General features: G+C 39.2%; 2 protein-coding genes across 2 annotated transcripts in view; both read right to left on the bottom strand.

Moving 5' to 3' along the window:
• LOC136388291 (zinc finger protein 699-like) overlaps positions 1-14,771 on the bottom strand; it is a 343,451-nt gene that overhangs the window by 324,491 nt on the left and 4,189 nt on the right.
• LOC136379613 (zinc finger protein 699-like) overlaps positions 8,039-14,771 on the bottom strand; it is an 80,385-nt gene continuing 73,652 nt past the window's right edge. The window contains 5 exon segments of the mRNA XM_066347015.1: positions 8,039-8,204; positions 8,207-9,645; positions 10,744-10,927; positions 11,252-11,407; positions 14,155-14,281. Of these exon segments, the coding sequence (XP_066203112.1) occupies positions 8,155-8,204; positions 8,207-9,645; positions 10,744-10,927; positions 11,252-11,407; positions 14,155-14,281 (1,956 nt within the window). The 3' untranslated portion in view covers positions 8,039-8,154.

Genomic DNA, 14,771 nt, shown 5'->3' with positions numbered 1-14,771 from the left:
CCTAGCCATGAACACAGTATATGCTTCCACTTGTTTGTATCTTCCCTGATTTCTTTTATCAATGTTTTATAATTTTCTGAGTACAAGTCTTTAACCTCCTTGGTTAAATTCACTCCTAGGTATTTTATTTATTTTTGGTTGCAATAGTGAAGGGGATTGTTTTTTTAATTTCTCTTTCAGACAGATCATTGTTGGTGTATAAAAATGCCTCTGATTTTTTAGTATTAATTTTATATTCTGACACCTTGCTGAATTCATTTATCAGGTCCAGTAATTTTTTTACTATGACTTTAGGGTTTTCTATGTACAGTATCATATCATCAGCAAATAATGATAGTTTACTTCTTCTTTTCCAATTTGGATGCCTTTTATTTCTTCTTCTTGTCTGATTGCTGTGGCTAGGACTTCCAGAACTATATTGAATAAGAGTGGTGAAAGGGGGCACCCCTGCCTTGTTCCTGATCTTAAGGGGATTGCTTTTAATTTTTGCCCATTGAGTACTATGTTAGCTGTGGGCCTGTCATAGATGGCCTTTATCATGTTGAGCTATGGTCCCTGTATTCCCACTTTGCTGAGAGTTTTGATCATAAATGGGTGCTGGATTTTATTGAATGCTTTTTCTGCATCTATTGATATTATCATGAGGTTTTTGTCCTTCCTTTTGTTTATGTAATGAATTACATTGATTGATTTGCAAATATTGTACCAGCCTTGCCTCCTCAAAATAAATCCCACTTCATCATGATGTATGATTTTTTTTCATATATTGCTGGATTTGTTTTGCTAATATTTTGTTGAGAATTTTATCATCTAAATTCATCAGGGATATTGGCTTATAATTTTCTTTCTTTGTGTTGTATTTGCCTGGCTTTGGAATCAGAATTGTGCTCGCCTCATAAAAGGAGCTTGGAAATATTCCCTCCTCTTGAAGTTTTTGAAGTAGCTTGAAAAGGATAGGAGTTAGTTCTTCTTTGAATGTTTGGTAGAATTCACCTGTAAAGTCATCTGGCCCAGGGCTTTTGTTTGTTGGGAGTTTTTTGATACTGTTTAGATATCATTTATTGTAATCAGTCTATTTAGGTTTTCTGATTCTTTCAGATTGATTTTTGAAAGATTATACGTTTCAAGGAATTTTTCCATTTCACCTAGGTTGTATAATTTTTTGGCATACAGTTCTTCACAGTATTTTCTTATAATCCTTTGTATTTTTGCTTTGTCTGTTGTTACTTCTCCACCCTCATTTCTAATTTTATTTGAGTCCTTTCTCTTTTTTTCTTGGTGAGTCTGACTAAGGGTTCATCAATCTTGTTTACTTTTCCACAGAACCAGCTCTTGGTTTCACTGATCCTCTGTATTGTTTTTTAGTCTCTATGTCATTTATTTCCACTCTGATCTTTATTATTTTCTTCCTTCTACTTCCTCTAGGATTTACTTGCTGTTCCTTTTCTTTTTTTTTTTTTTTTTTTTTGTTTCAGGATTAAGTTGTTTATTTGAGCTTTTTCTAGCTTCTTAAGGTATGCCTGTAATGTTATGAACTTCCCTCTCAGGACTGCTTTTGCTGTGTTCCACAGATTTTGAATTGTTGTATGCTCATTTTCACTTGTTTCAAAGAAATTTTTTATTTCTTTCTTGATCTTATTGTTGACCCATTTATTGTTTAATAACATGCTGTTTAGTTTCCAAGTGTGTGAGTGAGGTCAGAGAAGATGCTTGATATGGTCTCAATCTTCTTAAATTTGTTAAGACTCATTTTATGCCCTAATATGTGGTCTGTGCTAGAGAATGTACCATGCATACTTGTGATGTATATTCTGCTGCTTTGGGGTGAAAGGTTCTGAAGATATCTATTAAATCCAGTTGATCTAGTGTGTCTTAATTCTGCTATGTCTTTGTTAATTTTCTTTCTTGAGGATCTATCTAGTGATGTTAGTGGGGCATTGAAATCCCCTACTATTATAGTATTGACGTTGATCCCTTCCTTTATGTCCATCAAAATCTGCTTTATATATTTAGGTGCTCCTATATAGGTGCATAGATATTTATAATGGTTATCTCTTCCTGTTGGATTGCTCCCTTTATTATTATATAGTGACTTTCTTTATCTGTTACTATAGTCTTTGTTTTAAAGTCTATTTTGTCAGATATAAGTATTGCTACTCCAGTTTTCTTTTCATTTCCATTTGCATAAATTTTTTTTTTTTTTCCTTTTACTTTTAGTCTATGTGTAGCTTTCATTTTGAGGTGGGTCTCCTGTAGACAGCATATGTATGGGTACTGTTTTCTTATCTACACAGCTACCCTATGTCTTTTGATTGGAGCATTTAATCTATTTAAATTTAAGGTTATTATTGATATGTAGTTGATTATTACCATTTTTTTCTTTAAATCTATATTTTTCTTTTAATATATATATGTATATAGTTTTTTTTCCACTTCATTCTGTCTATAGCAGGCCCCTTAACATTTCTTGCAGCATTGTTTTTGTTGTGATGAACTCCTTGAGTTTTGTTTGTTTTTTTTTTTGTCTGGGAAGCTTTTTATTTCTCCTTCAATTTTAAATAATAGTCTTGCTGTATAAAGAAGTCTTGGTTGTAGGTTCTTGTTCTGCATTACTTTCAATATTTCTTGACAATCCCTTCTGGCCTCAAGTGTTTCTGTTGAGAAGTTGGATGTCATCTCTATGGGTGTTCCTTTGTAGGTAATTGTTTTTCTCTTACAGCTTTTAATATTCTTTATCTCTTAGCTTTGGTATTTTGATTATGATGTCTTGGTGTGGGTCTCTGGGTTCTTTTTTAATGGGGTTCTTTCTGCTTCTTGAATTTGTGTGACTCTTTTTTACATCAATTTAGGGAAATTTTCATCTATAATTTCTTCAAAGAGCTTCTCTAGTCCTTGTTCTTTCTCTTCTCCATCAGGAACCCCTACTATACAGATATTATTTCTCTTCATGTTGTCAAAGAGCTCTCTTAGGGTTTCCTCGGACTTTTTGATCCTTTTTTCTTTTTGCTTTTCTGCTTTCATGTTTTCACTTATCTTGTCCTCTTAAGTCAGTTGTCCCCATCCTTTTTTGGGCCACAGACTGGTTTAATGTCAGAAAATATTTTCACGGACCGGCCTTTAGGGTGGGATGGATAAATGTATCATGTGACCGAGACAAGTGTCAAGAGTGAGTCTTAGGCGAATGTAACAGAGGACATCTGGTCATTTTAAAAAAATAAAACATTGCTCAGACTTAAATATAAATAAAACAGAAATAATGTAAGTTATTTATTCTTTCTCTGCAGACCGTTACCAAATGGCCCACGGACCAGTACCAGTCCATGGCCTGGGGTTTGGGGACCACTGCTTTAAGTCGCTGATTTGATCCTCTGCTTCATCCAGCCTGCTTTTAATTCCTTCTAGTGTAGTCTTCATTTCTGATATTGTCATTTTTGTCTGGTTTTTCTTTATGATTTCCATGTTGGGTTTTTTTGATGCTTACAATTTCTTTATTGAGGTGTTCATTAAGTCCATCTGTTGTAGCTTTGAGATCCTTAAGCATCCTAACAATCATTATTTTATACTCTGCATCTGGTAATTTGATTACTTCTGATTCATCCAGGACTTTTTCTGAGGACTTATCTTGTTGAGGCATATGACTTATGCTTCTCTGCCTACCCATTATTCTCTGTATGACTTATAGGCTTCTTCCAGTTGTGATCTCCTTTCCTAGTAGAGCCACTTTGAAGTCTTGATTTGTTTGTTTTCTTCTCAGTTTTCTTAACTTGGTGGTAATCTTGTTTACTGATCTCAGCAGGGGACTTATTTAAAACTGTATCCAGGAATGTGGTGGGTGTAACCTGAGACTCTGAAGGCTTGATCTGCCAGCTTCTATCCAGGACAGGCTGCTTTCTCCACTTCAGTAGGTGGTGGTGTATCTCAGATCTCCATGGAGACTTGAGTTACTGCCCTTCCTCCACATTTTCTGTTTTCAGCTGTCTTGTTGCACTGATTGAAGCTGGGTAGCTGTCTGGAGGTGGGTTACCCAGAACCACTTTAGACTTGTGCTGTGTGGAGGGATCAACACCTCCCCAAGCTATGGCTGCCTCTGCACTGGATGTGTCAGCTTCTCAGATCATCCCATGCATTCCTCTGCCCATCACCGTCTGTCTCTCTCTCCCCACTTTCCTTTTGGAAGACAAGCCAGCACTCTCAGCACACCTTGTTCCCAGGTCCCCAGGCAAGTGGCTGTCACTGATATTTTCTGCTCTTCTCCTTGTAATGAGAGCCCTTCTGGGTCTCAGCCTCACCCCCCTCCCTTCACTCCTGGAAGCAGGGGATCTCCCACCATGCCTCATACTCCCTACCAGGCTCAGTGTGTCTTCTTTGCTCTTTGGTTTTTGAGACCTGTTCTTGTAGTCCAAAGTTGGTTTTTCATGCTGATTGTTCCTAAATTAATTTGTAATCTGTTTGGTGGTGTGAGCTGGAAGTCTGTGTGTGTGCCTACTCCACTGCCATCTTGGTTTCCCTCAATCAGCACAGCCATGTTTATTGCAGCATTACTCGCCACAGCAAAAAGGTAAAAACAACGTTAAGCACCCACTGACATATGAATGCATAAAGAAAATGTGGTGTCTACATGAATGGAATATCATTGGGTCTTAAAAAGGGAAATGCTTTCTTATACAGCATAGATGAACCTTGAGAACATAATGCTAAGTGACATAAACAGCTCACAGAAAGGCAAATACTGCATGGTTCCACTTGTGCAAGGATTCCCAAGTAGACAAACTCATAGAAATAGAAAGTAGAATGATGGTTACCAGAGCTGAGAGGTGGTGGAGTTGTTGTTGTTGGGTTGTTTCATTCATGAAAAATGGGAACAAGGGAGTCTGGGGACTTGTTACACCAAAATGTGCATGTGACTGGCATTCTACCATACACTTGGACAATGGGGAAGGGTGAAGTTTATGTGGTTTTTCTGCCAGAATAAAAAAAAATCATCAAAACAAGGGAAAACAAAATAGAGCAAAAGAAGGGGACTACTGCAGAAAGATGGTCATATGTAAATCAGAAGCAATTCATAAAACTAAATTTTGCAAGTAATTTTTTAAAGTGTAAGTTTTTGAATGAAGAAAAGTACATAACATGAGTATGTGGCACATGAAAATGTTTTTAAATGGTAACTATTCCAAAACATTGTTCAAAAGTTGTACTTTGAGTTGGATACTGAGACTAAAGAATGTCAGCATTTGCTGCTGTGCAAAGACACTATGTCCGCAGATCAGTTTTTGAAAAACAGGAGGTGGTTATGAGTAAATCAGGGGTCCCCAAACTTTTTACACAGGGGGCCAGTTCACTGTCCCTCAGACTGTTGGAGGGCCAGACTATAAAAAAAATCTATGAACAAATCCCTGTGCACAATGCACATATCTTATTTTAAAGTAAAAAAACAAAACGGGAACAAATACAATATTTAAAATAAAAAACAAGTAAATTTAAATCAACAAACTGACCCGTATTTCAATGGGAACTATGCTCCTTTCACTGACCACCAATGAAAGAGGTGCCCCTTCCAGAAGTGAGGCGGGGGCCGGATAAATGGCCTCAGGGGGCCGCATGTGGCCCGTGGGCCGTAGTTTGGGGACCCCTGGAGTAAATTCTAAAGCCAGACTAACTTAGCAACTTACAACTGTGTGACACTGGGCAAGCTGTTTCTCTGCCTCTTTTTCTTTCACCTGTAAAATGTAGATAAAGACAGCATCTACCTCAAAGTGTGTTGGTAAAGAGTAATGTATTATATCTATACAGGGGGTCCTCAAGTTATGAGTCTCACATATGACATCTCAAATTTATAAGGCTCACTCCCATAAAAACTTTAAAATATTAAGATGTTTTGGCTTATATTGTTAGCATACTTACAGACTACATAGGCGAACTAGTTTGGCTGCACGCGGTGGAAGAATACGCAATAATGCAGTGTATGAAGAAGGTAGTTGGTGTATCTCACTACGCTTACCTATGTCATTTTAGACTGTTAAAAGTTCAAGTGTTACATTTTTGGTGCTTTGTTGACTTTTTGGCCCTTAGCATGGCTCCTAAAGTCAGAGCTACTGGCATCACATAGAGAGGAGCTGTTTGCAAAGGAAGTCATTCAGCTGGAGAAGCAGCTGATTGGAGAGATAAAAACCCCAGAACCAAGGGTGGATTTAACAGTGGGTGCACCAGGTGCACACCCTGGGCCACGACTCCTGAAGGGCCCTGCAAAACTCCAATTTTACACTCTTTTCTAATGTAAGGGGCCCAATATTTTCTTCTCCATCCAGGCCTCAACTGACCTTAATCAGCCTCTGCCCAGAACCCAAGAAATTCACTACCAAGGGTTTGGCAGGTTTTTCTATGGTAGAAGATAGGTTGTCAAAATTTTAGGCTGAGGACCCCCCAGTGATGATAGATTCAGTAAAATCTAGAGAGCTGTTATGAATGCCTTGCAATGCTATACACACATTTTGGAAGAGAAGACGTTATTAACCTTCCAGACTAGACTGAAACAATTTTGTAAGAAGCTAGAGGCCCAAAACATATCCCATACCCTCTACATCAGCTGCTTCTCAAGATAAAATACCTATAGTACAGGTAGAATCATCTCCAGTGTCTCCTGCATGTTCCTTAGGCAATCCTGACTCACCTGACCCAGTATCTCCAGCACCTTCTGCAGGTCCTCCTGCCTCTCTAGCTTCCTCCTCCCAATAGGTCACTCTCTCCCACCTTGCAAAGCCCCTTCCAGTATGAAAGCCAACCACAGGAATGAAGGTAAGGAATTTTTCTAACACTCACTTTTTGTTTATACAGTACAATGTACAGTACAGTTTATTTATGTCCCTTTTCTTTTTTGTGGCTGAGTTGTGTGTTTATGTTCTAGATTGACTTGACAACTGTGTTAGAATAGGTAAGTAACATAGGCTAACATGTGTTTCCACATACACCAAAATTCGGGTTCCATCACTGTCATAGGAATGGAGCTCTGTTGTAACCCCAGGGCCTCCTATACTTTGGAAATAATTCTAAGCATTTAAGTATAGTCATTCCATGCAATTCCTATTTTACATGGAAGATAATATTTCCAGATCTCATATTTCCAAATGGTATGTAAAGTGCATTACTATTTATGAAACATGCTATCATACCCATGTTAGGGCCATGATTCACAGAGGTGTGAAACCCCCCCCACCTCTCTATACCAGTGTTCCATTCCTGGGATTGAGTAGAACAACAGCCATCTCCAAAGACATGTGGCATTAAAGGGAGGTAGAACTTAATACATATTCGTTTACTAATAAATATTTGTTTATGGTCTTGTAACCAGAAATTGATTTACTGGAAGACTGGGTTTATTAATAAAATGCAAGGTCTCTTTTTACTTTCAAAATACTGGGTCCCATTACCAGCCAGGAGCAAGGACAAAAAATGCAATACAAAGACATCAGATGAGATATTTCTTGAAGACCTGTGCACTTATTGATTTCTCCTGAAATAACTTATTAAACAGGAAAAGCATGGAATAGTAAAAACTGGTAAGTTCAAAAAGAGTAAAAGGGGTGAAGAATATTGAGTAGGCAATTTTTAGTATCTGCCATACTAGATCAAATTGAAATGACCAATTACAAAAGCAAAATACAAAAGCAATTATAAATACTAAGTGTCCATACCATGATCACTGCACACTTAGCAATGAGTTAATCAGAAACAAATAAAAATAAAAGGACCACTCCTAAATGCATATGAACAAAAAACACTTCCAGACTTAGTGTTAGAAATAACATTTATGTCTAAGCCAAAATAAAAGCACCTCTGAATAAAACAGAGTGAAAACATATTAGTGGGAAATTTATCACCTTAATTATTCATATTAGAAAATATAAACCAGAAACCAGTGAGCCAACATTCCAACCAGTGAGGCACTGATCTCTGCTTCTAGTGTACATTTTCTTATACACTTATTTCTTAGGGATTTTGACTTGTAATAAGCAATATTTTTTGAGGTGTTACCACATGGTTTACATACAAGGGGTTTCTCTCAGTTGTGAGTTCTCAGTAGTCTTTAAAAAAATGAGGGGCAATGACCTACTTTGTTACAGTCACTGAATTCTCCATAGTGTGGAATCTCATATGTGCTTAAGTTCTGAAAAGCTTTGCAGACATTCCCATATTCCTTACATTTGTATGTTTTCTCTAGAGTGAGTTTTCATGTGTCTTCGAAAGTAGGCAAGACAAACAAATGCTTTCTCACATTCCTTACATTCATAGGGCTTTTCCCCTGTGTGGCTTCTTACATGTCGTCGAAAGGTTGAGGAACAACTGAAGGCTTTTCCACACTCCAGACAGCTGAAAGGCTTCTCTCCAGTGTGTATTCGGGTGTGTACAGTCAGGCCTGAAGAGCGATAAAAGGCTTTCCCACACTCCTTACATACATAGGGCTTCTCCCCAGTGTGGGTTCTTATGTGAGTCCTAAGAGATGCATGATACATAAAGGCTTTCCCGCATTTCTTACATTCATGAGGTTTCTCCCCAGTGTGAGTTCGTCCATGTACTATAAGGTTGGAGGAACTAATAAAGGCTTTCCCACATTCCTTACATTCATAAGGCTTCTCTCCACTGTGTGTTCTCAAGTGTGCAGTGAGAGATGAGAAACGAGTGAAGGCTTTCCCACATTCCTTACATTCGTATTGTGTCTTTCCAGTATGATCTCTCACATGTGCTCTGAAGGATGAGGGACAACTGAAGGCTTTCCCACACTCCAGACAGGTGAAAGGCTTCTCTCCAGTGTGCATTCGGGTGTGTACAGTCAGGCCTGAAGAGTGACGAAAGGCCTTCCCACACTCCTTACATTCATAGGGCTTCTCCCCAGTGTGAGTCCGTCCATGCACTGTAAGGTTAGAGAAACTAGTAAAGGCTTTCCCACATTCCTTGCATTTATAAGGTTTCTCTCCACTGTGCGTTCGCAAGTGTGCAGTTAGGGATGAGGGACGATTGAAGGCCTTCCCACATTCTTTACATTCGTATAGTGACTTTCCAGTATGATGTCTCACATGTGCTCTGAAGGATGAGGGACAACTGAAGGCTTTCCCACACTCTTTATATTTATAAGGTTTCTCTCCAGTGTGGATTCTTATATGTGTTATGAGGTAAGAAGAACAACTAAAGACCTTCCCACACTCCTTGCATTCATAAGGTGTATCTCTACTGTGAATTCTTTTCTGTTCCATGAGAAATGAAGAGCAGCTGAAGGCTTTGCCACATTCCTCACATTCACAGTTTGTCTGTGCAGGGTGAAGCTTCATAGGTGCCCTGAAGAATGAAGAACAGCCAAAGGCTTTGGTATACTCCTGACATTCTTTCATGGGGATTTCCATATGCTTCCTGAAACAGGCGAGGACATGGAAAGCCTTCCCACACTCCCTGCACTGGTAGGGTTTGCTTCCCGTGTGAGAACTGATGTGGGTCTTCAAGGAAACACGATCCGTGAAGACCTTTTTACATTCACGGCATTCATAGGATTGTACCTCAGGCATTCTCTTGAGTACGTTAACATTTGAAATTTGGCCAAAAGTTTTTCTATATTGATTTTCTTGGTTACATTCATAGATGTTCTCCACCACATGACTTCTTTTAAAAATAAAAAGCACAATATTAGTAATAAATATATTTTTACCATTTTCAGTAACTATGGATGTTTTTCACCCTGTGGGGTTATAAGTTGAAAGTTCTCACAGAGGCTTCTACAATAGCTATTATTTTTCACTGAGTAGAGTTTTTTTCCTTGACTTTTTTCCACTTTATTTTTGTTCTTTTTCAAGTAAGAGGAGGAGAGATACACAGACAGACTCCTACATGCGCTCTGACCCATACTCACTTGGCAACCTCCGTCTTGGGCTGGTACTCTGCCCATCTGGGGCCAACTTGTAATACAGCTATTTTTAGTGTCAGAGACAGAGGCTCCAAGGAGAAATCCTTAGCAACCAGGGCCAATGCGCTCAAACCAATCCAGCCACGGCTGCAGGAGGCAAAGAGAGAGCACAAGAAAGAAAGGAGGGGGAGAGGAAGTGGAGGAGAAGCGAATGGTTGCTTTTCCTGTGTGCCCTGACCAGAAATCGAACCTGGGACATTGATACACCAGGCCGACAATCTACTACTAAGACAATAGGCCAGGGCCTTTATTGGTTTTTCTTGTAATTAAATTTAATGAGGTATAACTTCAATCAATGAGTACATATGTTTCAGGAGAACATCACTATAGCATTTTAACTGTTAATTGCAATATGTATCATTGAGTTTTTGACTTATGGGACTTTTCTTATAATTGCTTACAACTGAATTGTATCAACATTGGAGATCACAGTCTCATTTGTGCAAGAAAATCTTGTAAAAATTCTTTAGAATCACTATTTAGAAGTTTTACATACATATCGTTTACATTTCATGATATTTTAAGATTCTCTTCTGAGGCACAATTTTCTTTAAACTTTTTATTTTTATTTTATTTTTTTATTTATTCATTTTAGAGAGGAGAAGGAGAGACAGAGAGAGAGGAGAGACAGAGAGAGAGAAGGGGGGGAGGAGCTGGAAGCATCAACTCCCATATGTGCCTTGACCAGGCAAGCCCAGGGTTTTGAACCGGCGACCTCAGCATTTCCAGGTCGACGCTTTATCCACTGCGCCACCACAGGTCAGGCCACAACTTTCTTTTATATGAATGGCACTCACCTAAAATGTCTCTCATGGTTTTTGTTCTTATCATCAATACCATGGTATTCCCACTTTTTGTATGAAATGGATGACTGTGAGTCATTCCTCTTGAATCTTACTATTTCCTGTTCACTGAATATTGTTTCTCCATAAATATCTTGTGAAGTGACTGATTCATTAGTCTTAAGTTGAGTCTCAAAACCTGAAATGAAAGGTAAAGGCACCTTTGAACAAAGGGCTTTGGGCAGTGTGGTTATTTCAAGACTCTGCTAACAAGCATAAGGATCAAATGATAAGCAACTGAATAAGAAAGAATTCCATAAAGATTTTAAGGGATGTTACACAAACAGGGCATTATTAGGAGTATAAAACAAGCAGGAACTGGGCAAAATACACATGACCAAATACCAACTTACAAAAAAATAAAAAGTCTTGTCAAAAACAAGGAAGACTAATAAAAAGTCAAACAGTAATCAATGATGTATGTGGAAAATCATCTCAGACAAAACAGCTGTTTGGCTTTCACTTGATTTTTCCAAATGAATACCCTCCAACCTAGAGAGTTTCTCCCAAGAACTCTTGCCTTCCTGGCACTCCCCCTGGACAGGCCCTCTCTTTGTCATCTCCAGGTCCTTCTCCTGCTTCCTCTGGAAGATCAGCCAGGGTGTATGCAGTGCGTACCCTGTTAAACAGAAAGGCATGTCACATGCAGAAAAACAATGAGGAACCACAAACATTTCCAGGAGACAAGGCTGACACTTTGATCTGCTGATACTGCAAACATAGCACAAGTGGCTTTAATTCCAAAAAAAAAGTTTATCAAAAAAGTGGTTAAGGGGGAGGAGTTGCAACAAAGCCTCTAGGCAGGCGTCCCCAAACTACGGCCTGCGGGCCGCAATGCGGCCCCCTGAGGCCATTTATCCAGCCCCCACTGCACTTCTGGAAGGGGCACCTCTTTCACTGGTGGTCAGTGAGAGGACCACTGTATTTGGCAGCCCTCCAATGGTCTGAGGGACAGTGAACTGGCCCCCTGTGTAAAAAGTTTGGAGACTCCTGCTCTAGTGTCTAAAACTGATATGAGCCCTGGCCTGATAAATCTATTGATTAGAGCATCATACCTAAGCACAGAGGTTGTGGGTTTGATCCCTGGTCAGGGCACATATAGGTACTGATCCATGTTCCTGTTTCCTTCTCTATCTCTGTCTATTCTTCTTTTATTAAAATCAATAATTAAAAAATTTAAAACTGATCTGATATTCCTATCTTGTCCTCAATATTATTAGACTGGTCTGATACTTATAGCCAGGACATTTTGTACTCCTGGTGAACATGAGTAATCTCACAGAATACCAATCTTACACAAGGTTACTCTGAGACCATGGTACAATGAAAAAAAAAAGGTCACTGTGCCACCCATATGATCAGACAGTCATGTTCTTTGACATTCACCCAAAGAATTGAAAACATGCCCACAAAAAAGCTGCACACACATTTATAGCAGCTTTACTCAAAAGTGTCAAATTGTAGCAGCAATAAAAATGTCCTTCTGTAGGTGAATGGATGAATCTTAGACAACTGAATATTATATTCAGTGCTATAAAGAAATAAGCTATCAAGCAATAAAAAGACATGAAAGCACTTTAAATGTATGTTGCTAAGTGAATGAAGCCAATGTGAAAAGACTATATACTGTATGACTCCAACTACATGACTTTCTCAAAAAGAGAAAATGATGGACACAGTAAAAACAGCAACAGTTGCCAGGGGATACAAAGGAAGGAGGTTGAGTCAGCCAGACAAAGAGGACTTTTAGGACAGTGAAACTATCTGCATGATATTACAGCAGTGGGTGTATGTCATCGCATATTTGTTCAAACAACAGAGGTACAACACCAAGAGTGAAGCCTAATGGAAGCTATGGACTCTAGGTGATGATCATGTGTCAGTGCAGGCTCATCAACTGTGACAAATGCAGGACTCTGGTGGTGTGTGCTGACAGTGGGGAGGCTGTGCACGGGGCGGTAATGGGTATATGGTAAATCTCTGTATCTTCCATTCAGTTTTGCTGTAAACCTAGAACTGCTCTGAAAATGGATAAACATATCTGTTAAAAATTTTATGTCTACCTAGAATCTCAGAATATTGCCTTATTTGGAAACAGGGTCATTGCAGATGTAATCAAGTTAAGATGAAGTTACAATGGCTTAGGGTTGGCTCTGAATCCAATGAGTACTGTCCTTACAAAGGGACAGACTTAAGAGACAGAGAGAAGTCTGTGTGAAGATGGAGGCAGGGATTAGAGCAATGCATCTGCAAGTCAAGAATACCAAGATTAGGCCCTGGCTAGTTGGCACAGAGGTAGGGCATCAGCCCGGTGTGTGGAAGTCCCAGGTACGCATCCTCGACAGGGCACACAGGAGAGGTGACCATCTGCTTCTCCACCCATCCCCCTCCTCCTTTTCTCTCTCTCCTTCTCCGTCCTTCTGCAGCCATGGCTCAAATACTTGGAGCAAGTTGACCCTGGGTGCTGAGGATGGCCCATGGCCTCACATCAGGCGCTAAAAAATAGCTTGGTTGAGCAGCAACCCAAGATGGGCAGAGTACTGCTTAGTAGAGGGCTTGCCAGGTGGACCCCAATTGTGGCACATGCAGGAATCTGTCTCAGTCTGCCTCTCTACCTCTCATTGAATAATAATAATAATAATAATAATAATAATAATAATAATATAAACGAATAGAAAAGAATACCAAGACTGCTGGCCATCACCAGTGCCAGGAAGAAACAGGTAAGATTTTTTTCCATAGAGATTCAAAAGGAGCAAGGCCCTACTGACACCTTTGTTTTGGACTTCCAGCTTCAGAAATGTAAAAGAAAAAGTTTCCTTTGTATTTAGTCACCCAGTTTGCAGTATTTTGTTACAAAATACTTCAGAAACTAATACAGACTGTTTCCACAGACCCATCCCCAAATCATTCAACAAAGTTCAAATCCTGTAAAATGTACCAACACCCTCTGAATGTGATACCCCAGGCTCCCTGTGTCATGTGTTTTTCTCACTGGATTGAGTAACAAATCCACCTCGTTTAACTTTTCGGTATGTTCCTGGTGGTGTCTGGGTAAAGGGCATTGATGTCAGTGAAATTCTCAGAAGGTCCCAAACCATAAGCCTCTCTGTGACCCTTAATGACCTCTGAAGTCTATGCCCACACTTTCAACCCTTAATAAGCCTTGAGGCTTTCAATCACAATATAAAGATAGTTCACACAGATGTTTATTTTATGGTGAATACACTACACTATAAGTTTCATGGGGACCCTGACCACATTTGTCATATTTACCAATGTATTCCTATCCTAGAATAAAGAATGATTTCAATTTCTCAGATTTGTTTTCTAAATAACTGAACCTAAGAATGTTGCCTTTCTTACCTAGTGAGGCCAGGTTCCAGAAGGTCTCTAGCATCACATCTCTGTAGAGACTCCTCTGAGCGAGATCCAGCAAAGCCCACTCCTCCTGGCTGAAGTCCACAGCCACATCCTCAAAGACCACTGGGCCCTGAAACATCCCACACATTCTGTTCATTCCCTGTGATTCAGTGATCAGATCTCTCTTTCCCCCACATATCTTCCTGACTGAAAAAGTCCTGTTTCGCGGACATCATCACAACACTCCTAAAATTCTCAATTTCTCTTGTCATAGTTTGACGAGAAACAATTCCAGTCTTATTATGATCCAGAACACTCCAGGGAATACAGCAAACATGAGAGAAATGCTGTAAAATTGATACACAGCAGGTCCTCAAATGACTTCTTTTTGTTATAATGATGATGAGATGCTGTGGGAACTTAACTCTTATTTATATCAATTAGTCTAGAGTGAATTGGTTATTATCCACTGTTTTGCTTAAAGATACAGAAACATTCAACAATTTAAGTGAGGACCTAATTATACTTTCCACCTGACACCAACAATTCCTTGTTCCAGGAACAATTTCACCTGTTTCCTTCTCTCTCACTATAGCAGTCAGCGCAATATGAAACACTGA

Source organism: Saccopteryx leptura, chromosome 1, assembly GCF_036850995.1.
Source record: "Saccopteryx leptura isolate mSacLep1 chromosome 1, mSacLep1_pri_phased_curated, whole genome shotgun sequence".
In the NCBI taxonomy this organism is placed as follows: Eukaryota; Metazoa; Chordata; class Mammalia; order Chiroptera; family Emballonuridae; genus Saccopteryx; species Saccopteryx leptura.
Note: the sequence above shows the minus strand (reverse complement) of the source record. Positions and strands in the feature narration are given on the sequence as shown.